This window comes from Scyliorhinus torazame, chromosome 6, assembly GCF_047496885.1.
Source record: "Scyliorhinus torazame isolate Kashiwa2021f chromosome 6, sScyTor2.1, whole genome shotgun sequence".
Lineage (NCBI taxonomy): Eukaryota > Metazoa > Chordata > Chondrichthyes > Carcharhiniformes > Scyliorhinidae > Scyliorhinus > Scyliorhinus torazame.
In genome coordinates, this window is record NC_092712.1 from 290,215,593 (window position 1) to 290,234,636 (window position 19,044).

The window sequence follows — 19,044 nt, forward strand, 5'->3', positions numbered from 1 at the left end:
TACTTGTGGTCAGTAAGGCACGGTCTGTGAATGAAGGTGGCAAGGTTATCTGAAAGGACTTAATAACACAGAGTTACACGTTCAGGAAGTGCAAACAGCTGCTTGAACTGTCCACATCTGGCTGCCGAGGCAACTGCCTGGGATAAGCATGGACATTGTGAGAATTGATGTCTCTGTCACTCAATCATACATTCCCCGTTCAGGTCAAGCAACAAGTGATGACAGATATTAGTCGCCCATGGGTGGCATAACAGCTCATGCCCAATGCTGCCCAACTGGACACCCATATACCCAGGAGCATAGTTCAGTACACAGCATTCAGCAGCTGTGGTTTTGAGCAATGTTTTCCCACTGTGGGTATATTGTGACAGTCCACTTTTATCTCAGCCAGGGGGCTCAGCACTGAAATAAAAGTGGCAAGTACTGGAAAAACATGGCTGGTCTGCCAGCATCTGTGGAGAGAGAGAAAAAAAAGAGGTAACGTTTTGAGTCCAATACGGCACTCCTTCAGAACTGGGTTGGGTTTTATTGAAACAGGACTGAACTTGGCACTCTCTTGACTATGTCAGATAGTGTACACCCCATTCATTATTGCAGTTTAAAATTGTATCCTAAATACATATTTTTATGCTGGAATTTGAGTCCTATCTCTTCAAATTTGAAGCATAGAACGTTTACTGTTTTGCATTGAAGTCAGTGGTACTTGAAGTGGTTAATCACATTTGGTTCACTCCCTGTAATACTGGATGCAGATCCCCTGAAGCCTACATTGTGCCTGTGTTTCCTCCTGCATACCCCAATCTGGAATACAAGTGACAAGAGGACAAATGGAGCCCTAGTACAATTATAAAGCTCAATGGAGCCACTGCTATCCCCATCAATTCTCTGATAAATCAGATGGTCACCCTAATATACAATGTATGTTTGAAATGGATGAATGGATGTTGTCTGATTCAGAGTAAAATATCTGGTTGACAACCCCAATCCCGGATGTCAAATGGTGCCCATGCCCTGCGTTCCTCCCCTTGACTCCAGAAGATGATCTATCCCTTTTTAAACGTCACTTCTGACTGGGTGATAGACATGCTACAATCTGTCAGAAATCAAAATGGAGTGAGGCTATGCCACCCATTCCCCATCCCCAATCAATCTAAACTGCACAGCTCTATCAGGCCTTTAACTTCATTATACCACACTCACATTTGCGATTTTGGCTCATTGCAAGGTCACAAATATTCCTTTACCTGGATTTGTCTTCACACAAACCAGCTGCGAGATATCCTTAGTGATGTTCTTCAAGGCATCAAAGTCTTGAACATAAAAGTAGTTTTCCTTTGAGCCTCCAATTGCCTCGAGCTCGTTCTCATTGGCTCCAGCTACTCCCACAGCAAAGATGGTCACTCCATCCACTCTGATGTCTTCCGCTGCCCCTTGTACTTCTGGCCAATCTGTGGCTTCTCCATCAGTAATCACAATGACAAACTGCGAAACCCCTGCTGTCCCCCGACCCCCTTTCTCTGGCGCTAAAAGTTCTTTGGCCTGCTCAAGAGCACGCGCAGTGTAGGTGGGCCCTCCCCTCATCTGCAGTCGAGCGATAGCTTCGCGGACCTCATATTTACTCTCAAATTGATTTAGCTGGAATTGGATGTTGGGTGCGCTATCGTACAGAATGGCTCCGAATCGAACATTGTTAGGGGACACGGCCGAACTGTTCACCAACGTCATCATGAATTTCTTCATATTCTCAAAATCATAATGCTGTATGCTGCCTGATCCATCGATTACAAAAACAATATCTGCTACTTCCGTTCTCAAGCAGGCTAGAGGGAGAAAGAACAGTGGTAGAATTATTGCTCTATCTTTACATAATGCAGGTGACTCGCATCCTACAGCTGAAACAAATTGGGCTGGATTATCCATTTCAGCAGCTAAGTGCCGGCTCGAACGGAGAATTCGCAGGCGTTTTACGACCCAAAGATTGTTGCCGAACTCTCACCGATTCCGGGACCGGTGAGGGGCTAGCAGCGGCACCAGGTGAAACTCCTGTGCCGAAAACGACCTGAGAATGGCTGGGTCCCTGGCTGCGCATGCGCATGGCGGTGACCTGCAGCCGTCACGCCGTACAACATGGCGCCGGCCGTGCGGGGACCTGCCATCCACGACCCCACATGCAACCCCCTGGCCACCCCCCACCGTTACCCCCAGCTCCCGCGGGATCCCCCTCGGTCAGCTGTATGGATCCCGGCCGAATGTGGCGGCGCTGGACACAGTCCGCAGCCGCCACGCCGGGTTCCTGACCGCTGAGACCACACATCCCCCACGTGGTCGGGAACGCAGTCCATCGGGGGCGGAGCATCGCGGGAGGGCATGCCAAAGATGCGCCAACGCCATTGCAACGGCGTGCGGCGTGTGACATGATTACACCACTTCCAAGGGGGGCAGAACATGGCAGACTGACATCAAACCAGCGCCGGCCCCGATTTGGCGTCGGAGTGGATTCTCCGCCCGATCGCCGATTACGATATCAGCGTCAGGCAACAGAGATTCCCGCCCATTATTTTCCCCTGACCGTGAGAATTTAGCATCAGATTGCACGAGAAAGGAGTCAGAAGTCTTAGCTGTGTAGTGTAGTTCAAATTTAACTTCAGGTTTAAGTCATGGCAGGAGAGCTCAGACCCGTGTCATGTTCCTCTTGTGAGATGTGGCAAGTCAGGGACCCTTCTGGTGTCCCTGACTCCTTCATCTGCAAGAAGTGTGTCCAACTGCAGCTCCTGTTAGACCGCTTGACGGCTCTGGAGCTGCGGATGCATTCACTTGGGATGCTGAGGAAGTTGTGGATAGCACATTCAGTGAGTTGGTCACACCGCAGATTAAAATTACTGAGGCAGATAGGGAATGGGTGACCAACAGACAGAGGAAGAGTAGGAAGGCAGTGCAGGGATCCCCTGCGGTCATCTCCCTCCAAAACAGATTTACCATTTTGGAAACTGTTGGGGGAGATGGCTCACCAGGGGAAGGTGGCAGCGGCCAGGTTCATGGCACCGTGGCTGGCTCTGCTGCACAGAAGGGCGGGAAAAAGAGTGGCAGAGCGATAGTGATAGGGGATTCAATTGTAAGGGGAATAGACAGGCGTTTCTGCGGACGCAAACGAGAATCCAGGTTGGTATGTTGCCTCCCTGGTGCAAGGGTCAAGGATGTCTCGGAGCGGCTGCAGGGCATTCTGGAGGGGGAGGGTGAACAGCCAGCTGTCGTGGTGCATATAGGCACCAACGATATAGGTAAAAAACGGGATGAGGTCCTACAAGCTGAATTTAGGGAGTTAGGAGTTAAACTAAAAAGTAGGACCTCAAAGGTAGTAATCTCAGGATTGCTACCAGTGCCATGTGATAGTCAGGGTAGGAATAAAAGGATAGCTAGGATGAATACGTGGCTTGAGAGATAGTGCAAGAGGGAGGGTTTCAAATTCCTGGGACATTGGAACCGGTTCTGGGGGAGGTGGGACCTGTATAAATCGGACGGTCTGCATCTGGGTGGGACCGGAACCAATGTTCTCGGGGGTGTGTTTGCTAGTGCAGTTGGGGAGGGTTTAAACTAATGTGGCAGGGGGATGGGAACCGATGTAGGAAGTCAGTGGGGACGGAAACAAAAGGCAGGTAGGGAGAGTGTGTAAAGCATGACCAGAGAAAGCAGGGCAGAGAGCAAGGAAAGTCTACATTAAACTGCATTTATTTCAATGCAAGGGGCCTGACGGGCAAAGCGGATGAACTCAGGGCATGGATGGGCACATGGGACTGGGATATTATAGCTATGACTGAAACATGGCTAAGGGAGGGGCAGGACTGGCAGCTCAATTTTCCGGGGTACAGATGCTATAGAAAGGATAGAACAGGAGGTAAGAGAGGAGGGGGAGTGGCGTTTTTGATTAGGGAGAACATCACGGCAGTACTTAGAGGGGATATATCCGAGGGTTCGCCCACTGAGTCTATATGGGTGGAACTGAAAAATAAGAAGGGAGAGATCACCTTGATAGGACTGTACTACAGGCCCCCAAATAGTCAGCGGGAAATTGAGGAGCAAATATGTAAGGAGATTACAGATAGCTGCAAGAATAATAGGGTGGTAGTAGTAGGGGACTTTAACTTTCCCAACATTTACTGGGACAGCCATAGCATTAGGGGCTTGGATGGAGGGAAATTTGTTGAGTGTATTCAGGAGGAATTTCTCATTCAGTATGTGGATGGACCGACTAGAGGGGGGGCAAAACTTGACCTCGTCTTGGGAAATAAGGACGGGCAAGTGACAGAAGTGCTAGTGAGGGATCACTTTGGGACAAGTGACCATAACTCCATTAGTTTTAAGATAGCTATGGAGAATGATAGGTCTGGCCCAAGAGTTAAAATTCTTAATTGGGGCAAGGCCAATTTTGATGGTATCAGACAGGAACTTGCAGAGGTAGATTGGGGGAGACTGTTGGCGGGCAAAGGGACGGCTGGTAAATGGGAGGCTTTTAAAAATGTGTTAACCAGGGTTCAGGGTAAGCACATTCCCTTTAGAGTGAAGGGCAAGGCTGGTAGAAGTAGGGAACCCTGGATGACTCGAGATATTGAGACTCTGGTCAAAAAGAAGAAGGAGGCATATGACGTACATAAACAACTGGGATCAAGTGGATCCCTTGAAGAGTATAGAGATTGTCGAAATAGAGTTAAGAGGGAAATCAGGAGGGCAAAAAGGGGACATGAAATTGCTTTGGCAAATAATGCAAAGGAGAATCCAAAGAGCTTCTACAGATACATAAAGGGAAAAAGAGTAACTAGGGACAGAGTAGGGCCTCTTAAGGATCAACAAGGACATCTATGTGCAGAGCCACAAGAGTTGGGTGAGATCCTGAATGAATATTTCTCATCGGTATTCACGGTGGAGAAAGGCATGGATGTTAGGAAACTAAGGGAAATAAATAGTGATGTCTTGAGAAGTGTGCATATTACAGAGGAGGAGATGCTGGAAGTCTTAAAGCGCATCAAGGTAGATAAATCCCCGGGACCTGATGAAATGTATCCCAGGATGTTGTGGGAGGCTAGGGAGGAAATTGCGGGTCCCCTAACAGAGATATTTGAATCATCGGCAGCCACAGGTGAGGTGCCTGAAGATTGGAGAGTGGCGAATGTTGTGCCCTTGTTTAAGAAGGGCAGCAGGGAAAAGCCTGGGAACTACAGACCGGTGAGCCTAACGTCTGTAGTAGGTAAGTTGCTAGAAGGTATTCTGAGAGACAGGATCTACAAGCATTTAGAGAGGCAAGGACTGATTCAGGGCAGTCAGCATGGCTTTGTGCGTGGAAAATCATGTCTCACAAATTTGATTGAGTTTTTTGAGGGGGTAACCAAGAAGGTAGATGAGGGCAGTGCAGTAGATGTTGTCTACATGGACTTTGGCAAAGCCTTTGACAAGGTACCGCATGGTAGGTTGTTGCAGAAGGTTAAAGCTCACGGGATCCAGGGTGAGGTTGCCAATTGGATTCAAAATTGGCTGGACGACAGAGGGTTGTTTTTCAAACTGGAGACCTGTGACCAGTGGTGTGCCTCAGGGATCGGTGCTGGGTCCACTGTTATTTGTGATTATATTAATGATTTGGATGAGAATTTAGGAGGCATGGTTAGTAGGTTTGCAGATGACACCAAGATTGGTGGCACAGTGGATAGTGTAGAAGGTTATCTAGGATTGCAACGGGATCTTGATCAATTAGGCCAGTGGGCCGACGAATGGCAGATGGAGTTTAATTTAGATGAATGTGAGGTGATGCATTTTGGCAGATCGAATCAGGCCAGGACCTACTCAGTTAATGGTATGGCGTTGGGGAGAGTTATAGAACAAAGAGATCTAGGAGTACAGGTTCATAGCTCCTTGAAGGTGGAGTCGCAGGTGGACAGGGTGGTGAAGAAGGCATTCGGCATGCTTGGTTTCATTGGTCAGAACATTGAATACAGGAGTTGGGACGTCTTGTTGAAGTTGTACAAGACATTGGTACGGCCACACTTGGAATACTGTGTGCAGTTCTGGTCACCCTATTATAGAAAGGATATTATTAAACTAGAAAGAGTGCAGAAATGATTTACTAGGATGTTACCGGGACTTGATGGTTCGAGTTATAAGGAGAGGCTGGATAGACTGGGACTTTTTTCCCTGGAGCGTAGGAGGCCTAGGGGTGAGCTTATAGAGGTCTATAAAATAATGAGGGGCATAGATAAGGTAGATAGTCAACATCTTTTCCCAAAGGTAGGGGAGTCTAAAACTAGAGGGCATAGGTTTAAGGTGAGAGGGGAGAGATTCAGAAGGGCCCAGAGGGGCAATTTCTTCACTTGGAGGGTAGTGAGTGTCTGGAATGGGCTGCCAGAGGTAGTAGTAGAGGCGGGTACAATTGTGTCTTTTAAAAAGCATTTAGATAGTTACATGGGTAAGATGGGTATAGAGGGTTATGGGCCAAGTGCGGGCAACTGGGACTAGCTTAATGGTAAAAATTGGGCGGCATGGACTGGTTGGGCCGAAGGGCCTGTTTCCATGCTGTAAACTTCTATGATTCTATGATTCTAGAAGTGTTATTTATCACTAGTCCTTGGCCTGACAGCCCACCACAGATCCCATCCCTCCCGCCCTCTCCACCTCTACCCCATCCAATGGACCTTATGGAAAAGGCATCGATATGCATAGATACACTTTGCCTTTGACAGATTGACGTTGCAGAAACTACCAGTTATTGGGGTTTTGAACCCATTCCCAGGCCCAATCCATCCATAGATTTGTTAGCGACAGAAACAAGCTCTGCTCCAAACAAAGCGAGCAGGGCCGGGATTCTCCAAGCCCGCACGGGTCGGAGAATCGCCAGTGATGCCGAAGATTTCAGCCACGCCGCTACGACGCAATCTGATTCTCTGGCGACCGGAGAATTGGCGGCAGTCGCGCATGCGCGGTCGACGCGACGCCAGTTGGGGGCAGTTGAAAGAGGCCCCGTGGCTATTCTCCGCGATCGACTGGCCGAGTTCCCGCCGAGTTCCGCCAGCGTGGTTCCAACCTGGTTCCACCCAGCGGGAGCTCGGACCTGCGGCCGCGGTGGTCGTATTGGTGGGGGGGGGGGCGTATCACACTCCAGGGGGGCCTCCACGATGGCCGAGCCTACGATCGGGGTCTGCCAATCGGCGAGCGCACGCAATCTGGGGGGGCCCACCTTCGTCCGCGCGGGCCCGCTGTGTCGCTATGCCATGTTGCGCGGTGCCGCCGCGTAAACAGCCACCATGCGCATGCGCTGGCGCGGAAACGGCCCAGCAGTGCAGGGCCGCATATCGGCGCCGGAGCTGCGTGGAGCACTCTGGCGCCATGCTGCCCCCCTGTAGGCCACTAAATCGCTGGGCCAAGAGGCCTGTTGACGCCGGCTTGAAACACTCCAGTGTTAACGCCGGCGTCAACACTTAGCCGGGATTCTGGATAATCCCTGACCAGGAATCTAAAAGTTCTGGCCTATTTTCGGGCCCTTTCCATCCAAGGAGGAACTGGAGTGGATCAGCAGTCCTATTGACCTCACACCGTCCATTAATCAGCTGACCATCAGTTGCCAAGTGACTAGTTGTAAATTAAAGTTAACCTTTCTGCTTACCAACTTACAATAATTAGCCCACTACACTTACCTTCAGGCTGGCTGCAGATTTCCCAATAGATTTGTTTTTCTGGATCCTCCAGCAGATCAAAGCTCTCAACATAGTGAACTTTATCCCAAGTTCCTCCAATTTCCAGAAGCTGGGTGCTGTTAGCATTGAAAACGCCCACGGCGAACACAGTGACGCCTTTATCCCTTATGGTTCTAGCTGGTTGAAGGACCTCGTCCTGCGCCTCTCCATCAGTTATCACTATGAGGTACTGTGGGATACCAGGCCGACCCCCTCTAGCTTTGTCAAAGTAGTCCGCTGTAAACCTCAACGCTTGACCAGTGAGAGTCCCCCCTCCTAGCTGCTTCATGTTACCAATCGCTCTGCGTAGATCAGCTTTCGCTGAATGGACATCAAGCTGGAACTCTAGCTTCGGGTTCGAACCAAACTGTATCAGACCTACATGCACGTTCTCAGCAGCAGTAGTGGTCTTGTTCACGATGACATTCATGAACGTCTTAATTTTCCTGAAATCTTCAGAATTTATGCTTCCCGATCCATCGATTAGGAAGATGATATCAGCCGTGTCCAGCTTCTTGCAGGCTGAAGAGAAAAAAATTGCATGGAATTTTGCTACTGGTACCTTTGAACCGGGAAATTCAAACAAAGTTAGGAAAAAGTCCCCTTTGCCCTGCACTCTGGTTAAGGGTCAAAATTATTAGTAATATAGGAAATGCTGGACCAAAAAAGACCAAAGATTAATGATGTTCAGCTCCTATTATGTGGTAGATGCATAAAACAATGATAATGGAGTTATTGGCTAATCATGATGATCAATCTCTATCAATTAATCTATGACAGAGACTTGGTGGCGGCCATGGAGTGAGTGGTTGCACACGGTAGCACAGTGGTTAGCACTGTTGTTTCACAGCACCAGGGACCCAGGTTCGATTCCCGGCTTGGGTCACTGTCGGTGCAGAGTCTACAGTTCTCCCCGTGGCCGCGTGGGTTTCCTCCGGGTGCTCCGGATTCCTCGGTTATGGGCGAGGCGTTTCGGAACCCCAAAATGTATCATGGAGTTCAACTTAACATCTTAAATAAACATTGTATCTCCTAACACCCCTTACTTCAAAGATAACTCAGAAAATATTGCAACAGTAAATAATTCCTTAAATGCTCCTTCAAACTTCCAAGAGACTTAACACCTTTAAACAAATCACATCAGGTTAAGGGCTTTACTATTATGAGTTTAAATCACCCAAATGATCCAGAGATAGTCTTTCATGGCAGAGATCCAGCTCACTGCAAACACAGACACTCCCAAGCTCTTTTCAAACTGAAACTACAGCTCTCTGGAAACACACAGACACACACAAGCTGCTTTTCCAAACTGAAACTTCCAAAATGGCTGACCTGAACTCAGCCCCACCCACTCTCTGACATCACTGTTTTCGTAATGGTACATTGCTTAAACATCCATGTCTTAAAGGTACTCTCACAATGCACCTCCCACAGGTCCCGAAAGACGTGCTTGTTAGGTGAATTGGACATTCTGAATTCTCCCTCTGTGCACCCAACCAGGCGCCGGAGTGCGGTGACTAGGGGACTTTCACTGTAACTTCATTGCAGTGTTAATGTAAGCCTACTTGTGACACTAATAAAGATTATTATTATTATTATTATACAAGGCAGCTCCGGCTCGAAGGCATTGGTTTTGGCTTTTTTCACTCGTGTATTGGGTAGATTCAGCAGAGAAATGGAGGAGAAAGTGTAAGAGAAGAAGTTCTCCCCTGGATTGTCATGCTTACTGGCTATCAGACCACGCTGAAGGCAGTGTGGGACCAGGCTAAGGAGTTGGAGGAGACCTGTGGCACAGCATCAATTGGGAAAATGGCAGAGGGGGAAGGGTCGGCGGCGGCGACGGGAATGCCTCAGATGGAGCTTCACCAAGGATGGATTTAAACACTAGAAGAAGGAGATGCAGAGTGACTGGTCGAAGACGATTGAGGGGGCAGTGGCAACTCTTTGCAGGTCTCTGGATCGAGCGGAGAAGTGCCACGAAGTGCAAGGGACAACGATCAGGGAGGTGAAAAGATGGTGTCCGACCAGAGTGACTGGATTGTATCCTTGGAGGCGGTGGTGGAGATCCTGGGAGATCTATGCAAGTCGCTGCGGTCTAAAGGTGAACAGGTCAGACGACAGAATTTGTGGACTGTGGGACTGTCGGAAGGTGTGGCGGGAATGAGCGCCACAAAGTATGTTTCGAGGATGTTAGCCAGGTTGGCAGAGGAGAAGGTTTTGGACAAGGCCCCAGAGGTGGGCCAGGCCCATTGTTCCTTGAGGCAGAAGCCGACAGCAGGGGTGCTGCCCCGGGCGGTGATTATGCGGATGCACGTGTTTTTGGACAAGGGGAAGATCCTGACGTGGGCCAAGGTGAAGCGAGTCTGTAAATGGAAGGATAATTGAGTTTGGTTTACCAGGACATTGGCGGGGAGCTGGCAAAGAGGCATGCGGGCTTCAACAAGGCCAACGCGGTCTTGTACAAACGGCAGATTTGGTTTGGGGTGCTGTGCCTGGCCAGACTCTGGGTGACTCATGATGGCTGGGAACATTATCTTGAGACACCGGAGGAGGACAATGACTTTATAAGGGACGATAAGCTGGGGGAAAACTGAGGGGAGGTACGGGCTGAAGGGGCTAATTCCACGAAAGTTGGGAGTTACTGTTGTTCTAGATTGCTGATGGTGGGGGGGGGATCTTCAGAAGCTGTAAGATTGTAAGTGGAGCGATCGCTACCCCCTCCCACCTTTTGTTTTTTGGGAGGAGGTACTTGTGAATTTGTGTTTATTTTTGTGGGGGGGTGTTAGATGGGGCCCTTTGGGTTATGTTGATGGCTTTGTCATTATTCATGGTGGTTGGGGGCGTGTTGCACAGGCTGAGGTGAGGTTGTTGGGGGGAGGGAGGGTGTATACGGGGGCCTTCTGGTGGGAGTCACCATGCTAGCAAGCAATGCTAGTGAACGGGAGTATGGTGGGGGAGAAGGCCGCAAGGATTGGCCAGATTGGGTTGGGGAGTGGTGGATTGCGACGTGGCAGGTTTGGGGGATGAGTGTGATCATGGAGGAGGCGGGCGACCATCTTACATGGGCCCAGTTCAGAGTGGGATTGGGCGAGGCAGAACCAAAGAGGGATTATGGCGGACAATCGAGGGGGGAGGAGGCACAAGCCTCCGGTGAGAATTGTGACATGGAATGTCACAAGAGGTCCCAGGTTTTTGCACACCGGAAGAGTTTGAGAGCGGAGGTGATTTTCTTGCAGGAGACGCATCTCCAGGTGAAATATCAGGTTAGGCTGAGGAAGGGATGGGTGGGCCAAGTATTTCACTCGGGGTTTGACTCAAAGTCAAGGGGATGGCCACTTTGTTCAACAGGAAAATGGGTTTTTGGGGGCCAAGGAGGTGCAAAATCCGGGGGAAAGGTTTGTAATAGTGAGTGGGGTGTTAGAGGGGATGCCAGTGGTGTTAGTCAATGTTTATGCGCCTAACTGGGATGATGCGGGGTTTCAAAGAAGATATTGTGGCGATTCCGCCTGCGCAAGGATGAGCTTGATTCAGTTCAAGGTGGTGCACAAGGTACACATGATTCGGGCGAGGTTCTTCCAGGGAGTGACTGATTGGTGTAAGCGTGGGCAGGGCCCGGTGAATCATGCTCACATTTCTGGCGGTGCGAGATGCTAAAGAGCTTTTGGGAGGCAGCATTTGGGACGTTATTAAGGATAGTGGGGGCTGGAGTCAGACCGGACCATATGGTGGCAATCTTTGGGGTTTCGGAGGAGCCGGAGCTGCTGGAGGGGAAGGGGGCCAACGCAGTGGCCTTCGCCTCTCTGACTGCCCGGCAAAGGATCCTGTTCAACTGGAGGTCAGATACGCGTTGGGGGGGTGGCGGCCTGGCTTCTAAGTCATAAAAGGGGAAAAACTAGACTTCCAGGGCTGCCATGGAGTGAACAGTCGCACATTTGGTGGCTACCGCTTAAGGCGGATTTTCCGGTCTTTTCCCTGCCTGAAGGGTGAAGCATTGAGTGCAAAAGGTGCCTGGGTAAGATCTTACTCCTCTGGTGTGGCTGATGGATGGATCCACGGCCTAGGAATGGGGCAAGAAGGAAAGAGTGCTGGAGCAGGAGAGTCTTCGTGGTGCGCCACAGGTTAAGATGGCAGGGGGGACTGCTCTGCCCACCCAGTGTTCAACGGAGCAGTTAATAGGGTTCCCCGATGGAAAGTTCTGCCAGCAGAGGAAGGAGGCCCTGGAAGACCTGGTCAAGGCGGTGGAACCGATTAACTCAAGATTGAGAGAGCGGAGCAGAGGCTGGAGTTCCAGGGCCAGGCAACCCAGAAAGTGGAGGAGGCAGTGGGGGAGCATGAGGGGCAATTGGCCAGTGTCAGAGGTTAAGCCTCATCCAGTTCAAAGTAATACATAGGGCGCATATGACGACAGCAAGAATGAGTAGGTTCTTTGAACGGGTAGAGGACAGGTGTGGGCAGGGTGCGGGGGGCTGGGGGTGGGGGGGCCGCACATCACGTCCACATGTTCTGGGCATGTCCAAGATTGAGGGGTTCTGGCAGGAGTTCACGACGTGGTGTCTGAGGAGCTGGTGGTGGAGGTAGTCCAGAGGTGGCAATATTCGGGGTGTCGAAAAACCCGGGAGTCCAGGGGGTGAGAGAGGTTGATGTTTTCACCTTTGCCTCCCTGATAGCCCGGAGACAGAGTTTGTTCGGGTGGCAGAACTCGGAGCCGCCGAAACTGGGGATGTGGGTGAGCGACCTGGCGGGGTTCCTGAGGCTGGAGAAGGTTAAATTTGTCTTGAGGAGGTCAATGGGCTCACTCAGAGGTGGAAGCCGTTTATTGATTTCTTTGAGGAGATTGGAGGGATCGGCAGGAAGGGGAATGGGTAGGGTAAGGGAGTTAAAATGGGGAAGGCTGGATGTGAGAAGGGGCGGTATTAGGGGAGCAGGGGGGAGTGTGAGTTGGTTGTTTATAATGTTGTTTGGTTGGTCCTCTGCTCTTGCTTGTTTATATGAAAATGCCTTGAATAAAATATTTTTTTTAAATAAAAGGGGAAAAACTGCACCAACTGTTGACTATGCTTCGATGTTGTGGATGTTTGGAATAAAATATTTTTTTTAAATGAATCTCTCAGATCCTGACATGAGGTGACATGGGGCGGCACAGTGGTTGGCACTGTTATCTCACAGCGCCAGGGACCCAGGTTCGATTCCCACCTTGGGTGACTGTGTGGGGTTTGCACGTTCTCTCATGTCTGCAGAGGTTTCCTCCGGATGCTCCGGTTTCGTCCCACAGTCCAAAGATGTGCAGGATAGGTGGATTGGCCAAGTTAAATTGCCCCTTAGTATCCAAAGGTTAGGTGGGATTATGGGGTTGCGGGGCAGATGACCAAGGTAGAACGCTCATTCAGAAGGGTGACGCAGACTCGATGGGCATTGTAGGGATTCTATGACTCTATGGGGGAAATCAACAGCGGTGGAAATTGTAGGTCCAAAGTCATTGCTTCCTCCCAAGTATTTGCCACACTTGTCTCAACTTACTTATATGCTGTAACACTAGAAATCATTTTGAGAAATCCATCTGACCTAAATAAGCATTTGAGTAGGAACTGCTCTGCAACACTACGGGGAAGTCACAATGTAGCAAAGTCATAGCCATGCTTTTGCATCTTTTAATGTTTGCAGACAGAAATTTGTGAGCATGAAGTGGGCGATTTCGCAGTGCGCACTCCTGCACACACAGCAACCCCTCCTGGGGGAATGTCTATCTCAAGGTTGGCAGTAGTTCTTCAATTGGGTCCAATAAATTACCCCTTAACCACCATCCTCCCAGCAAGCTAAACCCATTCTCTAAAAGTCATTGACATAAAAGAAATTATAAACCATGTTAAGTCTCTCCTACCATTGAGCTCAGTGGGAATAAAAGTCAGGCGAGATGTAAAACAGGCAATTTACTAACACACATTTTAGACAATCACATCACGTCAAGATCGCCTCCAGTGTTCCCAGTATCTTTGCTTTTAACTTTTGTTTTTCCTTTTATTGAAAGATAACTGAGAGAATGTAACACAAAGATCAGCCAAGTAATAAGAGCATTGATCAAACCTCATGACTGTATTTTCTTCTTTTTTGTATCACTGCGCGCGGGTGTAGAGATTAAAGGAGCCAAGGTGGTATATATTTGGACAAGGGAAGGGACGGGACTTTCACTCAAAATGAGGGTTCTTTGGCGTGTAGGTGGATAGGCGGGGTTTGTGTGCTAAATGGGGATCTTTGGGCTTTCCTGGGGCCGGACAAGTGGGAAAGGGACCCGGGCGGGGGCCTCCACGCTGGCCGGTGTGTGCCAGCCAGTGAACGGGAGTGAGGTGGGGGGAGGGGCTGCGGCCATCGGAGCCTGGCAGAACAGGGTCCGAGTGGTCTAGCCGGGGTGGAAAGTTGGGGGGGGAAGGAACCGAGGGTAGGGGGAGGAGTTTTACAAGAGGCAGTGGACGGGAGGAGCTGGAGACCTGGGGTGGGGGGGTGGGGGGTGGGAGCTGTGTAAGATTAAGGGTGACTACGGGTAATCCCTGATTTATTTTTGTCATTTGTTTATGTAAACATGCGGGTTGAGGTTTGGGGGTTGGTGGGCGGATGGGATCGTTGTTGGTATTATGGGGACTGACATATCTTGCTGATTATTGCTTATTGTTGATGGATGTAAATGTGGGAGAAAATGTGAAAATGGAGGAGAATTTTTTTTTTAAATTTTTTTAAAGAGCATTGATCAAACTGTGTGCACGACGAGGTGTTTTGTTTACTGCTCTGTGTTGCCACATGACAAGATCTATTGTAAAATCTTTGGTACACAAATAGCCAGTTCTTCATTGCTGCCTACTTTACCAGATAAACACTGCACATTTATTACACTTAGCTGAAAGGGAACATCCCAGAGACACAGGGTGGACAAATGTAGCCCATGGAGGGAGCCATTAGTTAAGAGAGTTCCAGAATCCAAAGCTTACCTCGCTCTGAACAGAGTTCCCGCACAATCTTATTCTTCACATCTAACAAAGCATCAAAGTTGGTGACATAAAAAACTCTTTCTTCGACTCCTCCAATCTGTAGAAGTTCAGATTCATCTGTATCTCCCACTCCTATTGCATACGTGTGGACTCCCTGCCGCCTCAGCTCTTCAGCAGGGCTTGTTACAGCATCACTGGACTGTCCATCTGTGATAGTGATCAGGATTTGCTGCACCCTCCGTCCACGGCTTCTCTCTGCGTCACTAAAGAGATTCCTCATGTAGGCTAATGCACGGCCAGTTGAGGTGCCTCCTCCAATTTGAACAACTTGCTTAATCGCTGCCTCCAATCCCATTTTGCGGGTATATTGAGCGATTCCAAATTCAATTTGTGCCTTATCGGAGTACTGGACGACCCCAACACGAACGAGGTCTGCACCAATACGGAATACTTTCACCACCTCTACAAGGAATCTTTTCATGTCCATGAAGTTCTTAGGGAATATGCTGCCTGACCCATCAACTAGGAAATAGATGTCGGCTTCTTCAGTTTCAACACATCCTGAAAAGAGAAGAGGAGATTGCTTCAATTCCTGAACAGCAATGAGTACAGGCATGAAAGGGGAATTTGACGCTAATCTGAGTTATCGGGAATGAAATTAGTCCATGCCAGCAGCACAAGATGGGCCCATTTTTCACCATGCCGATTTTTATTTTCCATTGACCTGACAAATATTGGCAGGATTTTAAATTTCAAAAATCGGCACAGCCCCTTTCACTATGAGCCTCCTTCTCACCACTGGGATAGAACAATTTCATCTCTGCCATGTTTTGATTACTCCTTTCACTTCATGTAGATGTGGTCTTCTACAGCCTGACACAGGACACATTTTATCCTAGCCTGCCATAAGACCATAAGACATTGCCCATTGAAAACTAATGGAATCAGGTGCAATGCTGCCTTTAAACCCTGCCCGATTGTACTCTCCATGCAAGTCAGAGGACATTAACGTTAGACAGGATGTAAAATTGGTGTTCTCCTTGATCCTGTGGGTTTCTAACCTGCTGAGTTGTGCAACTAGATTCTCCAAGAAATGGATCCTCACCTGGGAGAGGCACCAGGTACAGATCAGGCAGGCCCACTGTAATAGGTCCACGGAGGCAGAAGTCCCTTCACCAGAATCCCGTTTATTAACAAATCCAATGGCAGTACAACCAGTGCATTCAGCTTGCTATCTACACCGGGAGTGCAGAGGGTCTGACACTCCCTGTACAAAGAGGTTCCCTGATTGGCGCACTAATCAGGGAACTTGTATTCCAATTGGCCAATCTCAAAGGCCTGGTCTAATTCATAACACCCTCATTGATAAACATTTAGCACTTTTGTTGTGTCACACAGCGAGATGAAGTGTACCCATATCCACAAAGGGTGTGTCGTGGTCACTCCTATCAGTGTTGATATGGACAGATGAATCTGTGGCAAGTAGATTGGTGAAGTTATTTGTTATATATATATAAATGATTATTTGGTATATATATAAATGATTTGGATGAGAATGTCGGAGGCATGATTAGTAAGCTTGCAGATGACACCAAGATCGGTGGCATAGTGCATAGTGAAGAAGGTTATATAAGATTGCAACAGGACCTTGACCAATTGGGCCATTGGGCCGTTGAAAGGCAGATGGAGTTTAATTTGGATAAATGTGAGGTGATGCATTTCAGTAGATCAAATCAGGGCAAGACCTACTCAGTTAATGGTCGAGAGTTAGGGAGAGTTACAGAACAAAGAGATCTCGGAGTACAGGTTCATTGCTCCTTGAAGGTGGAGTCGCAGGTGGACAGGGTGATGAAGAAGGCATTCAGCATGCTCGGTTTTATTGGTCAGAATATTGAATATAGGAGTTGGGACGTCTTGTTGAAGTTGTACAAGACATTAGTAAGACCACACATGGAAGACAGTGTTCAGTTCTGGTCACCCTATTATAGGAAGGATATTGTTAAACTAGAAAGAATGCAGAAGAGATTTATGAGGATGCTACCAGGACTTGATGGTCTGAGTTATAAGGAGAGGCTGGATAAGCTGGGCTATTTTCCCGGGAGCGTAGGAGACTTAGGGGTGATCTTATAGAGGTCTAAAAAATAATGAGGAGCATAGATAAGGTAGAAAGTCGACATCTTTTTTCAAAGGTAGAGGAGTCTAGAACTAGAGGGCATAGGTTTAAGGTGAGAGGGGAGAGATACAAAAGAGACCAGAGGGGAAATTTCTTCACGCAGAGGGTGGTGAGCATCTGGAACGGGCTGCCAGAGGCAGTGGTAGAGGCGGGTTTGATTTTGTCTTTTAAAAAGCAGTTAGACAGTTACATGGGCAGGGTGGGTATAGAAGGATATGGGCCAAATGCAGGCAAGTGGGACTAGCTTAGTGATAGAAACTGGGTGGCATGGACAAGCTGGGCTGAAGGGCCTGTTTCCATGCTGTAAAAATCTATAACTCTATGTCTCTAAGTCAAGCAGGCATTTCCCTCCTGTTAGTTCTCTCACCAACTGCCATTGGCCTCGCCGAACAGCCACGTCCTTCAGGACTCGTCCAGCTGTCACCAGTTGTGCATCTAAGCTACTCTGTGTGATGAGCTTTGAAGTCTCCCACCCAGAATACATAGAATCATAGAATCCCTGCAGTGCAGAAGATCATGTCGGTACCAACCCTCCGAAAGAGCACTCCACCCAAGCCCACTCCCCAACCCTAATCCATTACCCCCTAACCTACACTAAGGGGCAATTTATCATGGCCAATCCACCTAACCATGCTGTGCCCTCGCTACTTTCAGTGCTCCTTCCAATTGACAATCATCGTGGAGGAATACTAATTAGAATCATAGAATCATAGAAGTTTACAGCATGGAAACAGGCCCTTCGGCCCAACCAGTCCATGCCGCCCAATTTTTACCATTAAGCTAGTCCCAGTTGCCCGCACTTGGCCCATAACCCTCTATACCCATCTTACCCATGTAACTATCTAAATGCTTTTTAAAAGACACAATTGTACCCGCCTCTACTACTACCTCTGGCAGCCCATTCCAGACACTCACTACCCTCTAAGTGAAGAAATTGCCCCTCTGGGCCCTTCTGAATCTCTCCCCTCTCACCTTAAACCTATGCCCTCTAGTTTTAGACTCCCCTACCTTTGGGAAAAGATGTTGACTATCTACCTTATCTATGCCCCTCATTATTTTATAGACCTCTATAAGATCACCCCTAAGCCTCCTACGCTCCAGGGAAAAAAGTCCCAGTCTATCCAGCCTCTCCTTATAACTCAAACCATCAAGTCCCGGCAACATCCTAGTAAATCTTTTCTGCACTCTTTCCAGTTTAATAATATCCTTTCTGTAATAGGGTGACCAGAACTGCACACAGTATTCCAAGTGTGGCCGTACCAATGTCATGTACAACTTCAACAAGACGTCCCAACTCCTGTATTCAATGTTCTGACCAATGAAACCAAGCATGCCGAATGCCTTCTTCACCACCCTGTCCACCTGCGACTCCACCTTCAAGGAGCTATGAACCAGTACTCCTAGATCTCTTTGTTCTATAACTCTCCCCAACGCCATACCATTAACTGAGTAGGTCCTGGCCTGATTCGATCTGCCAAAATGCATCACCTCACATTCATCTAAATTAAACTCCATCTGCCATTCTTCGGCCCACTGGCCTAATTGATCAAGATCCCGTTGCAATCCTAGATAACCTTCTTCACTATCCACTGTGCCACCAATCTTGGTGTCATCTGCAAACTTACTAACCATGCCTCCTAAATTCTCATCCAAATCATTAATATAAATCACAAATAACAGTGGACACAGCACCGATCCCTGAGGCACACAATTTTGAATCCAATTGGCAACCTCACCCTGGATCCCGTGAGCTTTAACCTTCTGCAACAACCTACCATGCGGTACCTTGTCAAAGGCTTTGCTAAAGTCCATGTAGACAACGTCTACTGCACTGCCCTCATCTACCTTCTTGGTCACCCCCTCAAAAAACTCAATCAAATTTGTGAGACATGATTTTCCACGCACAAAGCCATGCTGACTGCCCCGAATCAGTCCTTGCCTCTCTAAATGCTTGTAGATCCTGTCTCTCAGAATACCTTCTAGCAACTTACCTACTACAGACATTAGGCTCACCGGTCTGTAGTTCCCAGGCGTTTCCCTGCTGCCCTTCTTAAACAAGGGCACAACATTCGCCACTCTCCAATCTTCAGGCACCTCACCTGTGGCTGCCGATGATTCAAATATCTCTGTTAGGGGACCCGCAATTTCCTCCCTAGCCTCCCACAACATCCTGGGATACATT

At 48.6% G+C, this 19,044-nt stretch overlaps 1 protein-coding gene across 1 annotated transcript in view; it reads right to left on the reverse strand.

Moving 5' to 3' along the window:
* LOC140425489 (collagen alpha-6(VI) chain-like) overlaps positions 1-19,044 on the reverse strand; it is a 198,060-nt gene that overhangs the window by 131,049 nt on the left and 47,967 nt on the right. The window contains exons 7-9 of the mRNA XM_072509810.1: positions 14,690-15,250; positions 7,674-8,234; positions 1,245-1,820 (exon numbers count right to left, since the gene is read on the reverse strand). Of these exons, the coding sequence (XP_072365911.1) occupies positions 1,245-1,820; positions 7,674-8,234; positions 14,690-15,250 (1,698 nt within the window). The remainder of the gene's footprint in view (positions 1-1,244; positions 1,821-7,673; positions 8,235-14,689; positions 15,251-19,044) is intronic.